Genomic DNA, 20,078 nt, shown 5'->3' on the forward strand with positions numbered 1-20,078 from the left:
GGATGGGATAGGACACAATGGGATGGGATAGGATGGGATGGGATAGGATGGTATGGGATAGGACACAATGGTATGGGATAGGAGGGGATGGGACACAATGGGATGGGATAGGATGTGATAGGACATAATGGGATGGGATAGGATGGGATGGGACACAATGGGATGGGATAGGACACAATGGGATGGCATAGGATGGGATGGGACACAATGGGATGGGATAGGATGGTATGGGATAGGATGGTATGGGATAGGATGGGATGGGATAGGATGGTATGGGATAGGATGGGATGGGATGGTATGGGATAGGATGGGATGGGATAGGATGGTATGGGATAGGATGGGATGGGATGGGATGGGAAAGGATAGTATGGGATAGGATGGTATGGGATAGGACACAATGGGATGGGATGGGAAAGGATAGTATGGGATAGGATGGTATGGGATAGGATGGTATGGGATAGGATGGTATGGGATAGGATGGTATGGGATAGGATGGGATGGGATAGGATGGGATAGGATAGGATGGGATGGGATAGGATGGGATGGGATGGGATAGGATGGGATGGGATGGGATAGGATGGGATGGGATGGGATAGGATGGGATGGGATGGGATAGGATGGTATGGGATGGGATAGGATGGGATGGGATGGGATAGGATAGGATAGGATGGGATGGGATGGGATGGGATAGGACAGGATGGGATAGGATGGGATGGGATAGGATGGGATGGGATGGTATGGGATATAATGGGATGGGATAGGATGGGATGGGAAAGGATAGTATGGGATAGGATAGTATTTGATAGGATGGGAAAGGATAGGAGAGGATGGGATAGGATGGAATAGGAGGGGATTGGATGGGAAAGGATAGGATGGGAAAGGGTAAGATAGGATGGGATATAATGGGATGGGATGGAATAGGATAGGATGGAATAGGATGGGATGGGATAGGATAGTATAGGATAGGATGGGATAGAATGGGATGGAATAGGATAGTATTGGATAGGATAGGATGGGATGGAATAGGATAGGATAGGATGGGATAGGATGGGATGGTATGGGATAGGATAGTATAGGATAGGATGGGATGGGATGGGATGGGATAGGATAGGATGGGATGGGATGGGATAGGATAGTATAGGATAGGATGGGATAGAATGGGATGGGATTGGATGGAATAGGATAGGAATAGGAATTGGATAGGATGTGATAGGATAGGATAGGTTTGGATAGGATGGGATAGGATGGAATAGGATGGGATGGGATAGGATGGGATAGCATAGGATGGGATGGGATAGGATGGGATGGGAAAGGATAGTATGGGATAGAATGGGGTGGGATGGAATGGGATGGGATGGAATAGGATGGGATAGGATGGGATGGTATGGGATAGGATGGGATGGGAGAGGATAGTATGGGATAGGATAGGATAGGATAGGATGGAATAGGAGGGGATTGGATGGGAAAGGATGGGAATGGATAGGTTTGGATAGGATGGGAAGGGATAGGATGGGATAGGATGGGATGGGATGGGATGGGATAGGACAGGATGGGATAGGATGGGATGGGATATGATTGTATGGGATGGGATAGGATGGGATGGGATAGGATGGTATGGGATATAATGGGATGGGATAGGATGGGATGGGAAAGGATAGTATGGGATAGGATAGTATGGGATAGGATGGGATGGGAAAGGATAGGAGAGGATGGGATAGGATGGAATGGGATAGGATGGGATGGGAGAGGATAGTATGGGATAGGATAGGATAGGATAGGATGGAATAGGAGGGGATTGGATGGGAAAGGATGGGATATAATGGGATGGGATGGAATAGGATAGGATGGAATAGGATGGGATAGGATAGTATATGATAGGATTGGATAGAATGGGATGGGATGGAATAGGATAGTATTGGATAGGATAGGATGGGATGGAATAGGATAGGATAGGATGGGATAGGATGGGATGGGATAGGATAGTATAGGATAGGATGGGATAGAATGGGATGGGATGGGATAGGATGGTATGGGATGGGATAGGATGGGATGGGATGGGATAGGATAGGATAGGATGGGATGGGATGGGATGGGATAGGACAGGATGGGATAGGATGGGATGGGATAGGATGGGATGGGATGGGATGGGATAGTATGGGATAGGATGGTATGGGATAGGATGGTATGGGATAGGATGGTATGGGATAGGATGGTATGGGATAGGATGGGATGGGATAGGATGGGATAGGATAGGATGGGATGGGATAGGATGGGATGGGATGGGATAGGATGGGATGGGATAGGATGGGATGGGATGGGATAGGATGGGATGGGATGGGATAGGATGGTATGGGATGGGATAGGATGGGATGGGATGGGATAGGATAGGATAGGATGGGATGGGATGGGATGGGATAGGACAGGATGGGATAGGATGGGATGGGATAGGATGGGATGGGATGGTATGGGATATAATGGGATGGGATAGGATGGGATGGGAAAGGATAGTATGGGATAGGATAGTATTTGATAGGATGGGAAAGGATAGGAGAGGATGGGATAGGATGGAATAGGAGGGGATTGGATGGGAAAGGATAGGATGGGAAAGGGTAAGATAGGATGGGATATAATGGGATGGGATGGAATAGGATAGGATGGAATAGGATGGGATGGGATAGGATAGTATAGGATAGGATGGGATAGAATGGGATGGAATAGGATAGTATTGGATAGGATAGGATGGGATGGAATAGGATAGGATAGGATGGGATAGGATGGGATGGTATGGGATAGGATAGTATAGGATAGGATGGGATGGGATGGGATGGGATAGGATAGGATGGGATGGGATGGGATAGGATAGTATAGGATAGGATGGGATAGAATGGGATGGGATTGGATGGAATAGGATAGGAATAGGAATTGGATAGGATGTGATAGGATAGGATAGGTTTGGATAGGATGGGATAGGATGGAATAGGATGGGATGGGATAGGATGGGATAGCATAGGATGGGATGGGATAGGATGGGATGGGAAAGGATAGTATGGGATAGAATGGGGTGGGATGGAATGGGATGGGATGGAATAGGATGGGATAGGATGGGATGGTATGGATAGGATGGGATGGGAGAGGATAGTATGGGATAGGATAGGATAGGATAGGATGGAATAGGAGGGGATTGGATGGGAAAGGATGGGAATGGATAGGTTTGGATAGGATGGGAAGGGATAGGATGGGATAGGATAGGATGGGATGGGATAGGATGGGATGGGATGGGATGGGATAGGACAGGATGGGATAGGATGGGATGGGATATGATTGTATGGGATGGGATAGGATGGGATGGGATAGGATGGTATGGGATATAATGGGATGGGATAGGATGGGATGGGAAAGGATAGTATGGGATAGGATAGTATGGGATAGGATGGGATGGGAAAGGATAGGAGAGGATGGGATAGGATGGAATGGGATAGGATGGGATGGGAGAGGATAGTATGGGATAGGATAGGATAGGATAGGATGGAATAGGAGGGGATTGGATGGGAAAGGATGGGATATAATGGGATGGGATGGAATAGGATAGGATGGAATAGGATGGGATAGGATAGTATATGATAGGATTGGATAGAATGGGATGGGATGGAATAGGATAGTATTGGATAGGATAGGATGGGATGGAATAGGATAGGATAGGATGGGATAGGATGGGATGGGATAGGATAGTATAGGATAGGATGGGATAGAATGGGATGGGATGGGATGGAATAGGATAGGAATAGGATAGGATGGGATAGGATAGGATAGAATGGGATTTTATAGAATGGGATGGGATGGGATAGGGTGGGATGAGATAGGATGGGATAGGATAGGATAGGTTTGGATAGGATGGGATAGGATGGGATGGGATGGGATAGGATGGGATAGCATAGGATGGGAGGGGATAGGATGGGAGGGGATAGGATGGGATGGGAAAGGATAGTATGGGATAGAATGGGATGGGATGGAATGGGATGGGATGGGATAGGATGGGATGGTATGGGATAGGATGGGATGGGATAGGATGGGATGGGATAGGATGGGATGGGATAGGACAGGATGGGATAGGATGGGATGGGATAGGATGGGATGGGATGGGATAGGATGGGATGGGATAGGATGGTATGGGATATAATGGGATGGGATAGGATGGGATGGGAAAGGATAGTATGGGATAGGATAGGATAGGATAGGAGGGGATTGGATGGGAAAGGATGGGAATGGATAGGTTTGGATAGGATGGGAAGGGATAGGATGGGATAGGATAGGATGGGATGGGATAGGATGGGATGGGATGGGATGGGATGGGATAGGATGGGATGGGATAGGACAGGATGGGATAGGATGGGATGGGATAGGATGGGATGGGATGGGATAGGATGGGATGGGATAGGATGGTATGGGATATAATGGGATGGGATAGGATGGGATGGGAAAGGATAGTATGGGATAGGATAGTATGGGATAGGATGGGATGGGAAAGGATAGGAGAGGATGGGATAGGATGGAATAGGAGGGGATTGGATGGGAAAGGATAGGGTGGGAAAGGGTAAGATAGGATGGGATATAATGGGATGGGATGGAATAGGATAGGATGGAATACGATGGGATAGGATAGTATATGATATGATTGGATAGAATGGGATGGGATGGAATAGGATAGGATAGGATAGGATGGGATGGAATAGGATAGTATAGGATAGGATAGGATGGGATGGGATGGGATAGGATAGTATAGGATAGGATGGGATAGAATGGGATGGGATGGGATGGAATAGGATAGGAATAGGATAGGATGGGATAGGATAGGATAGGATAGAATGGGATTTTATAGAATGGGATGGGATGGGATAGGGTGGGATGAGATAGGATGGGATAGGATAGGATAGGTTTGGATAGGATGGGATAGGATGGGATGGGATGGGATAGGATGGGATAGCATAGGATGGGAGGGGATAGGATGGGATGGGAAAGGATAGTATGGGATAGAATGGGATGGGATGGAATGGGATGGGATGGAATAGGATGGGATAGGATGGGATGGTATGGGATAGGATGGGATGGGATAGGATGGGATGGGAGAGGATAGGAGAGGATGGGATAGGATGGAATAGGAGGGGATTGGATGGGAAAGGATAGGATGGGAAAGGGTAAGATAGGATGGGATATAATGGGATGGGATGGTATAGGATAGGATGGAATAGGATGGGATGGGATAGGATAGTATAGGATAGGATGGGATAGAATGGGATGGAATAGGATAGTATTGGATAGGATAGGATGGGATGGAATAGGATAGGATAGGATGGGATAGGATGGGATGGTATGGGATAGGATAGTATAGGATAGGATGGGATGGGATAGGATGGGATGGGATGGGATAGGATAGTATAGGATAGGATGGGATAGAATGGGATGGGATTGGATGGAATAGGATAGGAATAGGAATAGGATAGGATGTGATAGGATAGGATAGGTTTGGATAGGATGGGATAGGATGGAATAGGATGGGATGGGATAGGATGGGATAGCATAGGATGGGATGGGATAGGATGGGATGGGAAAGGATAGTATGGGATAGAATGGGATGGGATGGAATGGGATGGGATGGAATAGGATGGGATAGGATGGGATGGTATGGGATAGGATGGGATGGGAGAGGATAGTATGGGATAGGATAGGATAGGATAGGATGGAATAGGAGGGGATTGGATGGGAAAGGATGGGAATGGATAGGTTTGGATAGGATGGGAAGGGATAGGATGGGATAGGATAGGATGGGATGGGATAGGATGGGATGGGATGGGATGGGATAGGACAGGATGGGATAGGATGGGATGGGATATGATTGTATGGGATGGGATAGGATGGGATGGGATAGGATGGTATGGGATATAATGGGATGGGATAGGATGGGATGGGAAAGGATAGTATGGGATAGGATAGTATGGGATAGGATGGGATGGGAAAGGATAGGAGAGGATGGGATAGGATGGAATGGGATAGGATGGGATGGGAGAGGATAGTATGGGATAGGATAGGATAGGATAGGATGGAATAGGAGGGGATTGGATGGGAAAGGATGGGATATAATGGGATGGGATGGAATAGGATAGGATGGAATAGGATGGGATAGGATAGTATATGATAGGATTGGATAGAATGGGATGGGATGGAATAGGATAGTATTGGATAGGATAGGATGGGATGGAATAGGATAGGATAGGATGGGATAGGATGGGATGGGATAGGATAGTATAGGATAGGATGGGATAGAATGGGATGGGATGGGATGGGATGGAATAGGATAGGAATAGGATAGGATGGGATAGGATAGGATAGAATGGGATTTTATAGAATGGGATGGGATGGGATAGGGTGGGATGAGATAGGATGGGATAGGATAGGATAGGTTTCGATAGGATGGGATAGGATGGGATGGGATGGGATAGGATGGGATAGCATAGGATGGGAGGGGATAGGATGGGATGGGAAAGGATAGTATGGGATAGAATGGGATGGGATGGAATGGGATGGGATGGAATAGGATGGGATAGGATGGGATGGTATGGGATAGGATGGGATGGGATAGGATGGGATGGGACTGGATAGTATGGGATAGAATGGGATGGGATGGAATGGGATGGGATGGAATAGGATGGGATAGGATGGGATGGTATGGGATAGGATGGGATGGGATAGGATGGGATGGGACAGGATAGTATGGGATAGGATAGGATAGGATAGGATGGAATAGGAGGGGATTGGATGGGAAAGGATGGGAATGGATAGGTTTGGATAGGATGGGAAGGGATAGGATGGGATAGGATAGGATGGGATGGGATAGGATGGGATGGGATGGGATGGGATGGGATAGGATGGGATGGGATAGGACAGGATGGGATAGGATGGGATGGGATAGGATGGGATGGGATGGGATAGGATGGGATGGGATAGGATGGTATGTGATATAATGGGATGGGATAGGATGGGATGGGAAAGGATAGTATGGGATAGGATAGTATGGGATAGGATGGGATGGGAAAGGATAGGAGAGGATGGGATAGGATGGAATAGGAGGGGATTGGATGGGAAAGGATAGGATGGGAAAGGGTAAGATAGGATGGGATATAATGGGATGGGATGGAATAGGATAGGATGGAATACGATGGGATGGGGTAGTATATGATATGATTGGATAGAATTGGATGGGATGGAATAGGATAGGATAGGATAGGATGGGATGGAATAGGATAGTATAGGATAGGATAGGATGGGATGGGATGGGATAGGATAGTATAGGATAGGATGGGATAGAATGGGATGGGATGGGATGGAATAGGATAGGAATAGGATAGGATGGGATAGGATAGGATAGAATGGGATTTTATAGAATGGGATGGGATGGGATAGGGTGGGATGAGATAGGATGGGATAGGATAGGATAGGATAGGTTTGGATAGGATGGGATAGGATGGGATGGGATGGGATAGGATGGGAGGGGATAGGATGGGATGGGAAAGGATAGTATGGGATAGAATGGGATGGGATGGAATGGGATGGGATGGAATAGGATGGGATAGGATGGGATGGTATGGGATAGGATGGGATGGGATAGGATGGGATGGGAGAGGATAGTATGGGATAGGATAGGATAGGATAGGATGGAATAGGAGGGGATTGGATGGGAAAGGATGGGAATGGATAGGTTTGGATAGGATGGGAAGGGATAGGATGGGATAGGATAGGATGGGATGGGATAGGATGGGATGGGATGGGATGGGATGGGATAGGATGGGATGGGATAGGACAGGATGGGATAGGATGGGATGGGATAGGATGGGATGGGATGGGATAGGATGGGATGGGATAGGATGGTATGGGATATAATGGGATGGGATAGGATGGGATGGGAAAGGATAGTATGGGATAGGATAGTATGGGATAGGATGGGATGGGAAAGGATAGGAGAGGATGGGATAGGATGGAATAGGAGGGGATTGGATGGGAAAGGATAGGATGGGAAAGGGTAAGATAGGATGGGATATAATGGGATGGGATGGAATAGGATAGGATGGAATACGATGGGATAGGATAGTATATGATATGATTGGATAGAATGGGATGGGATGGAATAGGATAGGATAGGATAGGATGGGATGGAATAGGATAGTATAGGATAGGATAGGATGGGATGGGATGGGATAGGATAGTATAGGATAGGATGGGATACAATGGGATGGGATGGGATGGAATAGGATAGGAATAGGATAGGATGGGATAGGATAGGATAGAATGGGATTTTATAGAATGGGATGGGATGGGATAGGGTGGGATGAGATAGGATGGGATAGGATAGGATAGGTTTGGATAGGATGTGATAGGATGGGATAGAATGGGATGGGATAGGATGGGATGGGATAGAATGGAATAGGATGGGATAAGACAGGAAAGGATAGGGTGGGATAGGATAGGATGGGATAGCATGGGATAGCCTGGGATAGGATGAGAAAGGACAGGATTGGATGAAATTGAATAAGATGGAATAGGATGGGATATGATGGGATTGGATAGTATTGGATACCACTGGGATTCTCTGCCTCTAACCCTATTACAGGGGCTGAGTCACTGGCTTACTGGTGCTCTTTCATGCCGTCCCTAGGAGGGGTGTGTCACTTGAGTGGGTTGAGTCACTGATGTGATCTTCCTGTCTGGGTTTGCGCCCCCCCTAGGGTTGTGCCGTGGCGGAGATCTTTGTGGGCTATACTCGGCCTTGTCTCAGGATGGTAAGTTGGTGGTTGAAGGTCTCCCTCTAGTGGTGTGGGGGCGGTGCTTTGGCAAAGAGGGTGGGGCTATATCCTTCCTGTTTGGCCCTGTCCGTGGGGATCATCGGATGGGGCCACAGTGTCTCCTGACCCCTCCTGTATTTATGCTGCAGTAGTTTATGTGTTGGGGGGCTAGGGTCAGTTATGTCTTATCCGGTGCCCTGTGTGAATTTAAGTATGCTCTCTCTAATTCTCTCTTTCTCTCTTTCTTTCTCTCTCTTGGAGGACTTGAGCCCTAGGACCATGCCTCAGGACCACCTGGCATGAAGACTCCTTGCTGTCCCCAATCCACCTGGCCGTGCTGCTGCTCCAGATTAAACTGTTCTGCCAGCAGCTATGGAATCCTGACCTGTTCACCGGACGTGCTACCTGTCCCAGACATGCTGATTTCAACTCTCTAGAGACAGCAGGAGTGGTAGAGATACTCTTAATGATCAGCTATGAAAAGCCAACTGACATTTACTCCTGAGGTGCTGACTTGCTGCACCCTCGACAACTACTGTGATTATTATTATTCGACCACGCTGGTCATTTATGAACATTTGAACATCGTGTCAATGTTCTGTTATAATCTCCAACCGGCACAGCCAGAAGAGGACTGGCCACCCCTCATAGCCTGGTTCCGCTCTAGGTTTCTTCCTAGGTTTTGGCCTTTCTGGGGAGTTTTTCCTAGCCACCGTGCTTCTACACCTGCATTGCTTGCTGTTTGGGGTTTTAGGATGGGTTTCTGTACAGCACTTTGAGATATCAGCTGATGTACGCAGGGCTATATAAATACATTTGATTTGATTTTTGATTTGATTTGATGGGAAAGAATGGGATGGGATGGGATGGAATAGGATACTATAGGATGGGATAGGATAGGATTGTATAGGCTAGGATGGGATTGAATGGGATGGGATGGGATAGGATGGGGATAGGTGGGATAGTAAGGGATAAGATAGGATATGGTAGGATAGGATGTGATAGGATGGGATAGGATGGGAAAGGATAGCACATGATTGGATAGTATAGGATAGGATGGGATATGGTGGGATGGGATTGAAAAGGATGGAATAGGATAGGATGCGATGGGATGTTATTGGATGGGTTGGGATAGGAAGAGATAGGATGGGATAGGCTGGGATGGGATGGGATAGAATGGGATGGGATGGGATAGGATAGAATGGGATAGGATGGAATGGCATAGTATGGGATGGGATATGATAGGTTATGCTAGGATGGGATGGGATGGGATAGGAAAGGATGGGATATTATAGGATGGGATTGTATAGTACAGGATAGGATAGGATGGCATAGGATGGGATTGGATGGGATAGGCTAGGATAGGATAGGATAGGATAGGATAGGATAGGATGGGATGGGATAGGATAGGATAGGATGGGATAGGAAGGGATTGAATGGGACAGGATGGGATAGGATGGGACATGATAGGTTAGCATGGGATAGGATAGGATTGTATAGGCTAGGATGGGATTGAATGGGATGGGATGGGATGGGATAGGATGGAATAGGTGGGATAGGAAGGGATAGATATGGTAGGATAGGATGTGATAGGATGGGATATGATGTGATAGGATGGGAAAGGATAGCACATGATTGGATAGTATAGGATGGGATATGGTGGGATGGGAATAGATGGTATGGGATAGGATTGGATAGGATGGGATAGGATGACAACAATACATAAATACAGCACCCAATGCCAACACCAACAAAACATTACACTTTCAACACCAACAACAAATTACACTGCTGGCTGGACGCTGGCAAATCGATCAAAGGACAGGGACGAAGACACAGGACCTTGTCTAAAAATACTAACTTTATCTCCAGACTGAGTGTCTCTGTCAGATCATATGACATTGATCCATAAATGAACAGGTGGAGCTTCTCAGTACATCAGCAGAGCCTGCTGGCAGCAACTATGCAGATCTGAACAACGGACTCAGATATCTTTTATATTTTGAGAATGCTCTAGAATGTGAAACAGTAATGTTGGTATGTCCCCAGTGTATGGCAGGTAAAGTTGCGAGTGGTTGGTAGATGTTGCAGTTTAGGGGTGATTATGTGTGTTACAGAGCCTGATTCCCTGTGTGTCTCTGGGTGAATGAGCTCTGATTTGAAAACTATGCATTTCCCTGTGTGTGTGTGTGTGAATGGATGATCTCACTCAGAGAATCCAGGTGATGCTCAGACCTGCACAGCTGCTCCAGGAAATGACATAATTAGCGGGTGATTACAGAGGCATCATGGGAGAAGGCAGTCATTTCCTCCATCTATTGGAGGTAAACCTGCCCAAATATCTCTCAGTTCCACCACCATAGTCATTCATTAGAGCGTGAAGACATTTTCCTTATTTTTCCTTAAATGTTTTGGCTATTGGCACCAAGAAACAAGGTTATTCGTAGTGGCCATTAAACAGAGCTTATGTACCAAACCACTTCGCAAGGAAGTGGATCATCAGTTAGTTATTCATTTTTGTACCGTAGCTAGAAACGTATCTATTCATTCATAAAGATGGTGCCACGTCATGAGTGGGAGAAAAATGTGTTTGTGAGTGTGTGTGTGTCTGTGTCTCTTGGGCTCATGGTGTCAGTGTTAATAAATGGGGCATAGGAGTCCTTCATAAAGATACAGGTCAGAATCTTCCAGCGTCCACGCACACACGCACGCACGCACACACACACACACACACACACACACACACTTATTGCTTACTACTGACACCCCACCTGGGACTGTGGTACAAGGGGACCATGCCAGCCTTTCATGGTTTCAGGACACCCTGGAATCTGGGTTGCCGTGACAAATGGCATACCGGTGACTGTGGCGACCTTTGTTCCCATGGCGATCAGGCTTAATGATGATTGGACTGTGAGGGCTGACTGTAAGGCCCTCTATAGGGCCCTCCTGGGGGATAAATATACAACTCTAGACCTCTACACACACACACACACACACACACACACACACACACACACACACACACACACACACACACACACACACACACACACACACACACACACACCACCTCCACCCAGACTGCATACACTACACAAAAATTTCTGTAACACATGACATAACCAATTCCCAGTGATCCTCACCCTCCTTCAAAACTCCTCTCCCCCTCTCCCCCTCTCCCCCTCTCTCCCTCCCCTTGGCCTCTCCGTCTCACTCCCCTGTAAGTTTTTCAGGTGGTTGGGGACAAAGCCAAATGATCCGCAGAATGATGGATGAAACTAGTGGGCCCAGAGGAGGAGAGGAAGAGGGAGAGGAGGGGAATGAGGAGGTAAAGAAGCAGAGGGAGAGGAGGAGAGGGAAGGAGAGAAAGATGGATGGAACTGCTGAGCCAAGGGAGAGGAAAGTAGCGGGAGGGGTGGAGAGAAGAGAAGGGGGGGAAGGACAGGCTGAACTCACAGGAGTTCAGGGAGAGATACAAATCTGCTAGAAATCAATATGTTACTTTGTCTTCAGTCATCAACCTACAAATCAACCTACAGGAATCAGCCCTGCATCTACAAATCAGACAGGACGCAGCCCTGAATCTACAAATCAGACAGGACGCAGCCCTGAATCTACAAATCAGACAGGACGCAGCCCTGAATCTACAAATCAGAAAGGACAGAGCCCTGAGTCTACCAATCAGACAGGAATCAACCCTGAATCTACCAATCAGACAGGTATTAGACCTACATCTAAAAATCTGACAGAAATCAGAGCTGAATCTACAAATGAGACAGGACCATGCATACACCAATCAGACAGGACGCATCCTGGAATCTACCAATCAGACAGGGACGCAGCCCTAAAACTACCAATCAGAAAGGAAACAGTCCTGAATCTACCAATCAGACAGGTACAAGCCCTGAATCTCAGTATGGTGTCACCGTTGCATCTAACAATCAGCCTAAAACCTGAATCTACAATGAAAACAATTGGATAAAAAAGTTCAATGCTGACAGAATATTATGCTGAATAGCCACCACTACTTCTACCCTATGTGTGTATTTCGTGGGGTGGGTTAGGCAGGTGTTACGTGGATGACTGTGAGGGACTCATGTGCTTCTCCAACGCTCTGTCAGACTGTGTGTGTGTGGTACGGTGGTATGGCAGACTCATGGCAGTGCAGTGATGGGAGTGCTATTTTCTGCGTTGATCTGAATTGTCCGTTGCCGCGCTCCTCCATAAACCCTCTCTGCTTCAGGATCATTATCGTTCTGCTTATGGAGGCACTCAGCAGAAGTTCTGCTCCACCACGACATATTCATCACAAAGCACCAACTATGAAGAGAAGAATCATCACGAAAAATCATCACAACAGCCATTATAGGCAATTACCTTTTCTACTCTCTGGTTAGTAACAGTGAGTGCATTTTAACACTGACACACACACACACACACACACACACACACACACACACACACACACACACACACACACACACACACACACACACACACACACACACACACACACACACACACACACACACACACACACACACACACACACACACAAGCGTGCACACATATCAGCAAAGCAACACCAATGATGGATAAAAAAGTGGTAATGTGTGAGAGTGGGTTTATTTATTTATGTGTGTGTGTGTGTGTGTGTGTGTGTGTGTGTGTGTGTGTGTGTGTGTGTGTGTGTGTGGTTACGTCCATGTACATGGGTGCGTGTGGGTAAGCTTGTGAGTCTGTGTGTGTGTGTGTGTGTGTGTGTGTGTGTGTGTGTGTGTGTGTGTGTGTGTGTGTGTGTGTGTGTGTGTGTGTGTGTGTGTGTGTGTGTGTGTGTGTGTGTGTGTGTGATCAGAAGTGCAGGTGATGAATGCAATGAAACAGTACCACCAATGACAGAAATGCATTAGCCGGCATCGGAATCCAGGTGGTTGAATCATTCCAAATAAATGACCAAATAAAGCAACACACACCATATCACACATCAAAGCCATGGGAGATCTCTTAACTACGCTGTGTCTTAAAATGTGAGCTCCAACACGGATGTGACCATTCCACACCGGAGACAGGTGCTCAAACACGCATGGACACACGCCACGCTGCAAACACAGGTGAACAAATCCAAACACACACACATAGAGACACGGTGGTGAGCGGGAGAGAGACAGACCTCCAGTCAGACTGTTTACCTTTTGAGCCTGAGGGAGCTACAGAGAGGAGATTTAAACGAGAAGAAAACAGACACAAATAATCAATATTTTGGTAGAGTTGTGGCAGAAAGCAGAAAGCATTTTAGTGTCAACATCCATCTGTGGTGGGATAAAGTGATGTTATATACACATCCATCTGTAGTGGGATAAAGGGATGTTATATACACATCCATCTTCTCCCCTGAAAGGGGTTTTCCTAAAGGGAACGTATAGAGGTAGGACTGGGGACACAGAGACTAGGGACACAGAGACTTGGGACACAGAGACTGGGGACACAGAGACTAGGGACACAGAGACTAGGGACACAGAGACTGGGGACACAGAGACTAGGGACACAGAGACTGGGGACACAGAGACTGGGGACACAGAGACTAGGGACACAGAGACTAGGGACACAGAGACTAGGGACACAGAGACTTGGGACACAGAGACTGGGGACACAGAGACTAGGGACACAGAGACTTGGGACACAGAGACTGGGGACACAGAGACTAGGGACACAGAGACTGGGGACACAGAGACTGGGGACACAGAGACTAGGGACACAGAGACTGGGGACACAGAGCCTGGGGACACAGAGACTGGGGACACAGAGACTAGGGACACAGAGACTTGGGACACAGAGACTGGGGACACAGAGACTAGGGACCCAGAGATTTGGGACACAGAGACTGGGGACACAGAGACTAGGGACACAGAGACTTGGGACACAGAGGCTGGTGACACAGAGACTAGGGACACAGAGGCTGGTGACACAGAGACTAGGGACACAGAGACTGGGGACACAGAGACTAGGGACACAGAGACTGGGGACACAAAGACTAGGGACACAGAGACTGGGGACACAGAGACTGGGGACACAGAGATTGGGGACACAGACCCTGGGGACACAGAGACTGGGGACACAGAGACTGGGGACACAGAAACTGGGGACACAGAGACTGGGGACACAGAGACTAGGGACACAGAGACTGCGGACACAGAGACTGGGGGACACAGAGACTGGGGACACAGAGACTAGGGACACAGAGACTGGGGACACAGAGACTAGGGACACAGAGACTGGGGACACAGAAACTGGGGACACAGAGACTGGGGACACAGAGACTAGGGACACAGAGACTGCGGACACAGAGACTGGGGACACAGAGACTACATACTAGACTGGTATTGACTGAATTGGGACAAAGCTTGTGCCTGGTTCTCTTTGTGGTTCTAAATACATCTGAGCTGCCATTGGGTTTTGTGGTGGTGTTCAGGTCACTGGTACGACCACACCACAAACCCACAAGCTAGCAAATATTAGTGGACTACAAGGTGATACAAAAAGGTGGACATTTTTTCAACAATACAGCACATATATTTGGTCATAGAAAATCATGAGGATGTACACCCTTTCCGAGACAGACACAGTGAGTTTGGGGAGTAAGAGAGATGGAGGAAGAGGTAGAGAGAGTCGTTGTTTCTGTGCTTGCGGGCGGCACTGCTACAGAGAGAGAAACCTGCTTCTGTCTCCCTCCATTTCCTCAGCCACTCCTTTTATCGAGTGAGCGTACAAATGACTACTGCTCACACGCTTCAGTCTCCGTAATGCAGAACCAAACACAATGCTTTAAGCACAGGAAGCAACCCTGTGTGTGTGTGCATGTGTGTTCGTGCGTGTGTGTGCGTGTATGCATGTGTGTGTGTGTGTGCGTGCGTGTGTGTGCGTGTGTGTGATTGGCTGAGAGAATGAGACCCGAGGCACAGAGGGGGGTAAAATGTGGCAGGTTGGGGAATAACCTGAGGACTAACGCAGTATTCTGTCACAGTGTGTTTCACATGCCTGCTACACAGCTTCCAAACAAGCACACAGGGCTCATTCACTTAATGATTCCATCTGTTGGGACACACACACACACACACACTTACAAACACAAATTTGCACACACACACACGCGTCCAAAGTAGTCTTTGTTATTCTGAATACACACATAACGATTCACAAATTCACTTTGTTATTCTGAATACACACATAACGATTCACTGATTCACTTTGTTATTCTGAATACACACATAACGATTCACCAATTCACTTTGTTATTCTGAATACACACATAATGATTCACTGATTCACTGTATTTCAAGAACATCAAGTTTTCCTGATCATGGACTAACTTAAAACCTTCCATGTTTTCGTTGTCTTTCATCACTGGTGAAATATATACTGTACACATACATGATATCATATAAAACGTTAAATATTACCTCACCTAGATTGAGCATATAATACTTACAGTTGAAGTCGGTAGTTTACATACACTTAGGTTGAAGTCATTAAAACTTGTTTTTCAACCCCTCCACAAATTTCTTGTTAACAAACTATAATTTTGACAAGTGGGTTAGGACATCTATTTTGTGCATGACACAAATATTTTTTCCAGCAATTGTTTACGGACAGATTATTTAATTTATAATTCACTATATCACAATTCCAGTGGGTCAGAAGTTTACATACACTAAGTTGACTTCCTGGAAATTATGTCATGGCTTTAGAAGCTTCTGATAGGCTAATTGACATCATTGGAGTCAATTGGAGGTGTACCTGTGGATGTATTTCAAGACCTACCTTCAAACTCTTTGCTTGACATCATGGGAAAATCAAAAGAAATCAGCCAAGACCTCAGAAAGTCTGGTTCATCCTTGGGAGCAATTTCCAAATGCCTGAAGGCACCGCGTTCATCTGTACAAACAATACTACACAAGTATATACACCATGGGACCACGCAGCCGTCCTACCACTCAGGAAGGAGACGCATTCGGTCTCCTAGAGATGAACGCACTTTGGTGCGAATAGTGCAAATCAATCCCAGAACATCAGCAATGGATCTTGTGAAGATGCTGGAGGAAACAGGTAAAAAAGTATCTATATCCACAGTAAAACAAGTCCAATATCGACATAACCTGAAAGGCCGCTCAGCAAGGAAGAAACCACAGCTCCAAAAAAGACATTAAAAATCCAGATTACAACTGTACATGGGGACAAAGATCGTACTTTTTAGAGAAATGTCCTCTCGTCTGATGAAACAAAAATGGAACTGTTTGGCCATAATGTCCATCGTTATGATTGGAGGAAAAAGGGGGAGGCCTGCAAGCTGAAGAACATCAACCCAACCGTGAAGCACGGGGGTGGCATTATTGTGGAAAGCTTGTAGATGGTTACCTGAAATGTTTTAACCAAATTAATCAATTTAAAGTCAATGCTACCAAATACTAATTGAGTGTATGTTAACTTCTGACCCACTGGGAATGTTATGAAAGAAATAAAAGCTGAAATAAATCATTCTCTCTACTATTATTCTGACATTTTACATTCTTAAAATAAAGTGGTGATCCTAGCTGACTTAATACCGTTTTTTTTACTAGGATCATATGTCAGAAATTGTGAAAAACTGAGTTTAAATGTACTTGGCTAAGGTGTATGTAAACTTCCGATTTCAACTGTATAGTTGTGGGAAGCAGCAAAGTGTCCGTTTGAGTGATCACCCAGTGGTATTTCAATCCTTCAACCCTCGATTAAAATAGCATACAGCATTATATTGTTAAACACCCTCCTCTGTTTCAGGGGCTTTATCCCTGAACACATTGACCGAAAAGTAAGAAACAAATATTAAAAGTACAGAAACCTTAAACTTTAGCTATAAAGGGATACAAATGCAAGGCGAAAACAGAGGGAAAGAGAGAAACAGAGAGGGAGAGAGAGAGAGAGAGAGAGCGAGAGTGAGTGACAGAGTTAGAGAGACCGAGAGAGACCGAGAGAGAGAGAGACAGAGAGAGAGAGGGAGATAGAGAGAGAGAGAGAGCGAGAGAGAGTGACAGAGTTAGAGAGACCGAGAGAGACAGAGAGAGAGAGGGAGAGAGAAAGAGAGAGAGAGAGTGAGAGTGAGAGAGAGAGAGTGAGAGTGAGAGAGAGAGAGACCGAGAGAGGCAGAGAGACAGAGAGGGAGAGAGAGAGAGCTAGAGAGAGAGAGAGCGAGAGACAGAGCGAGAGAGACCGAGAGAGGCAGAGAGAGAGAGAGACAGAGAGAGAGAGGCAGAGAGAGACAGAGAGAGAGAGGCAGAGAGAGAGAGAGAGAGAGAGAGAGAGAGAGAGAGAGAGAGCGAGAGACAGAGCGAGAGAGAGAGAGAGAGACAGAGAGAGAGACAGAGAGAGAGAGAGACAGAGAGAGAGAGCAGACTTTGACACTGGGACAAACATAATTATTGTTTTGTGGGGGGTGACTACTATTGGACAGTACCATGTGAGAGATGGGGGAGCGGTGTCCACTCACGGTGCTGTCAATGTAGGCCTCGGTCCACACCGTATCGTGCTCTTGGGCAATGACTTTGGGCCGACTGAGCACGTGCAAATACTCCATCACATTCTCCTGTACATCAGCCAGAGTGGAAATCTGAGTGAAGTAACCTTGGGGGAGAGAGAGAGAGAGAGAGAGAGAGAGAGAGAGAGAGAGAGAGAGAGGGGGAGAGAGAGAGAGAGAGGTGAGAGAGACAGAGAGAAAGATAGAGAGATAGGAGTGGGGGAGGAAAGGGAGAGGCAAGGGGAGAGAAAGAAAGAGATAAGCAGTTAGAAAAAGAAAAACTATAATATCACAAAATATACATCCTGTCAGAACAGATGTTGTAACCGTATGTTACTGTTAAACCAGGGAGATCGTTCAAGACTGACGTAGAAATTGCACGTCTATTCAGGAAATGACTTCAAAACCATCCACTAGGGGCAAGACTGAGAGGTACTACCATCAAAAAAGCTTTTGCTAAAATGTTGTAGATGTTGTAGATTGTAGATGGGGATGGTGACTCTGAATCAATCCCAGTCATGGACACTTTGTTTTTAACCCTATCCTTAACCTTAACCCTTACCTTAACTATTCAGAATGAGTCCTTAACCTTAACCCTTACCTTAACTATTCAGAATGAGTCCTTAACCTTAACCCTTACCTTAACCATTCAGAATGAGTCCCTAAACATCATGTTTTAATCCTATCCCAAACATGAACCCATACTTCAACCATTCAGAATGAGTTCCTAAAGATAACCGTTCAGAACGTTGCTGAATGTTTAATTCATCAATGAGACTGTGAGAGCTTGTTACACAGATGTAGCCCTGTTCAATAATACAACTCTGTTCAATAGTACAGCTCTGTTCAATAATACAGCTCTGTTCAATAGTACAACTCTGTTCAACAATACAGCTCTGTTCAATAGTACAAATCTGTTCAATAGTACAACTCTGTTCAACAATACAGCTCTGTTCAATAGTACAGCTCTGTTCAATAGTACAGCTCTCTTAAATAGTACAGCTCTGTTCAATAATACAAATCTGTTCAATAGTACAACTCTGTTCAACAATACAGCTCTCTTCAATAGTACAGCTCTGTTCAATAGTACAGCTCTGTTCAATAGTACAGCTCTGTTCAATAGTACAGCTCTCTTAAATAGTACAGCTCTGTTCAATAAAACAAATCTGTTCAATAGTACAACTCTGTTCAACAATACAGCTCTCTTCAATAGTACAGCTCTGTTCAATAGTACAGCTCTGTTAAATAGTACAGCTCTGTTCAATAATACAAATCTGTTCAATAGTACAGCTCTGTTCAATAATACAAATATGTTCAATAGTACAGCTCTGTTCAATAGTACAGCTCTATTCAATAGTACAGCCCTGTTCAATAATACAACTCTGTTCAATAGTACAGCTCTGTTCAATAATACAAATCTGTTCAATAGTACAGCTCTGTTCAATAGTACAGCTCTAGTCAATAGTACAGCTCTATTCAATAGTACAGCTCTGTTAAATAGTACAGCTCTGTTCAATAATACAAATCTGTTCAATAGTACAGCTCTGTTCAATAATACAAATATGTTCAATAGTACAGCTCTGTTCAATAGTACAGCTCTATTCAATAGTACAGCCCTGTTCAATAATACAACTCTGTTCAATAGTACAGCTCTGTTCAATAATACAAATCTGTTCAATAGTACAGCTCTGTTCAAT

The 20,078-nt window shown here is 45.9% G+C and overlaps 1 protein-coding gene across 1 annotated transcript in view; it reads right to left on the reverse strand.

The window, feature by feature from the left end:
• cacna2d3a (calcium channel, voltage-dependent, alpha 2/delta subunit 3a) overlaps positions 1-20,078 on the reverse strand; it is a 348,945-nt gene that overhangs the window by 89,509 nt on the left and 239,358 nt on the right. Inside the window, exons 13-14 of the mRNA XM_064956460.1 lie at positions 18,322-18,488; positions 14,024-14,041 (exon numbers count right to left, since the gene is read on the reverse strand). Coding sequence (XP_064812532.1) covers positions 14,024-14,041; positions 18,322-18,488 — 185 coding nt within the window. The remainder of the gene's footprint in view (positions 1-14,023; positions 14,042-18,321; positions 18,489-20,078) is intronic.

Source organism: Oncorhynchus masou, chromosome 33 (assembly GCF_036934945.1).
Source record: "Oncorhynchus masou masou isolate Uvic2021 chromosome 33, UVic_Omas_1.1, whole genome shotgun sequence".
NCBI classification, from domain to species: Eukaryota; Metazoa; Chordata; class Actinopteri; order Salmoniformes; family Salmonidae; genus Oncorhynchus; species Oncorhynchus masou.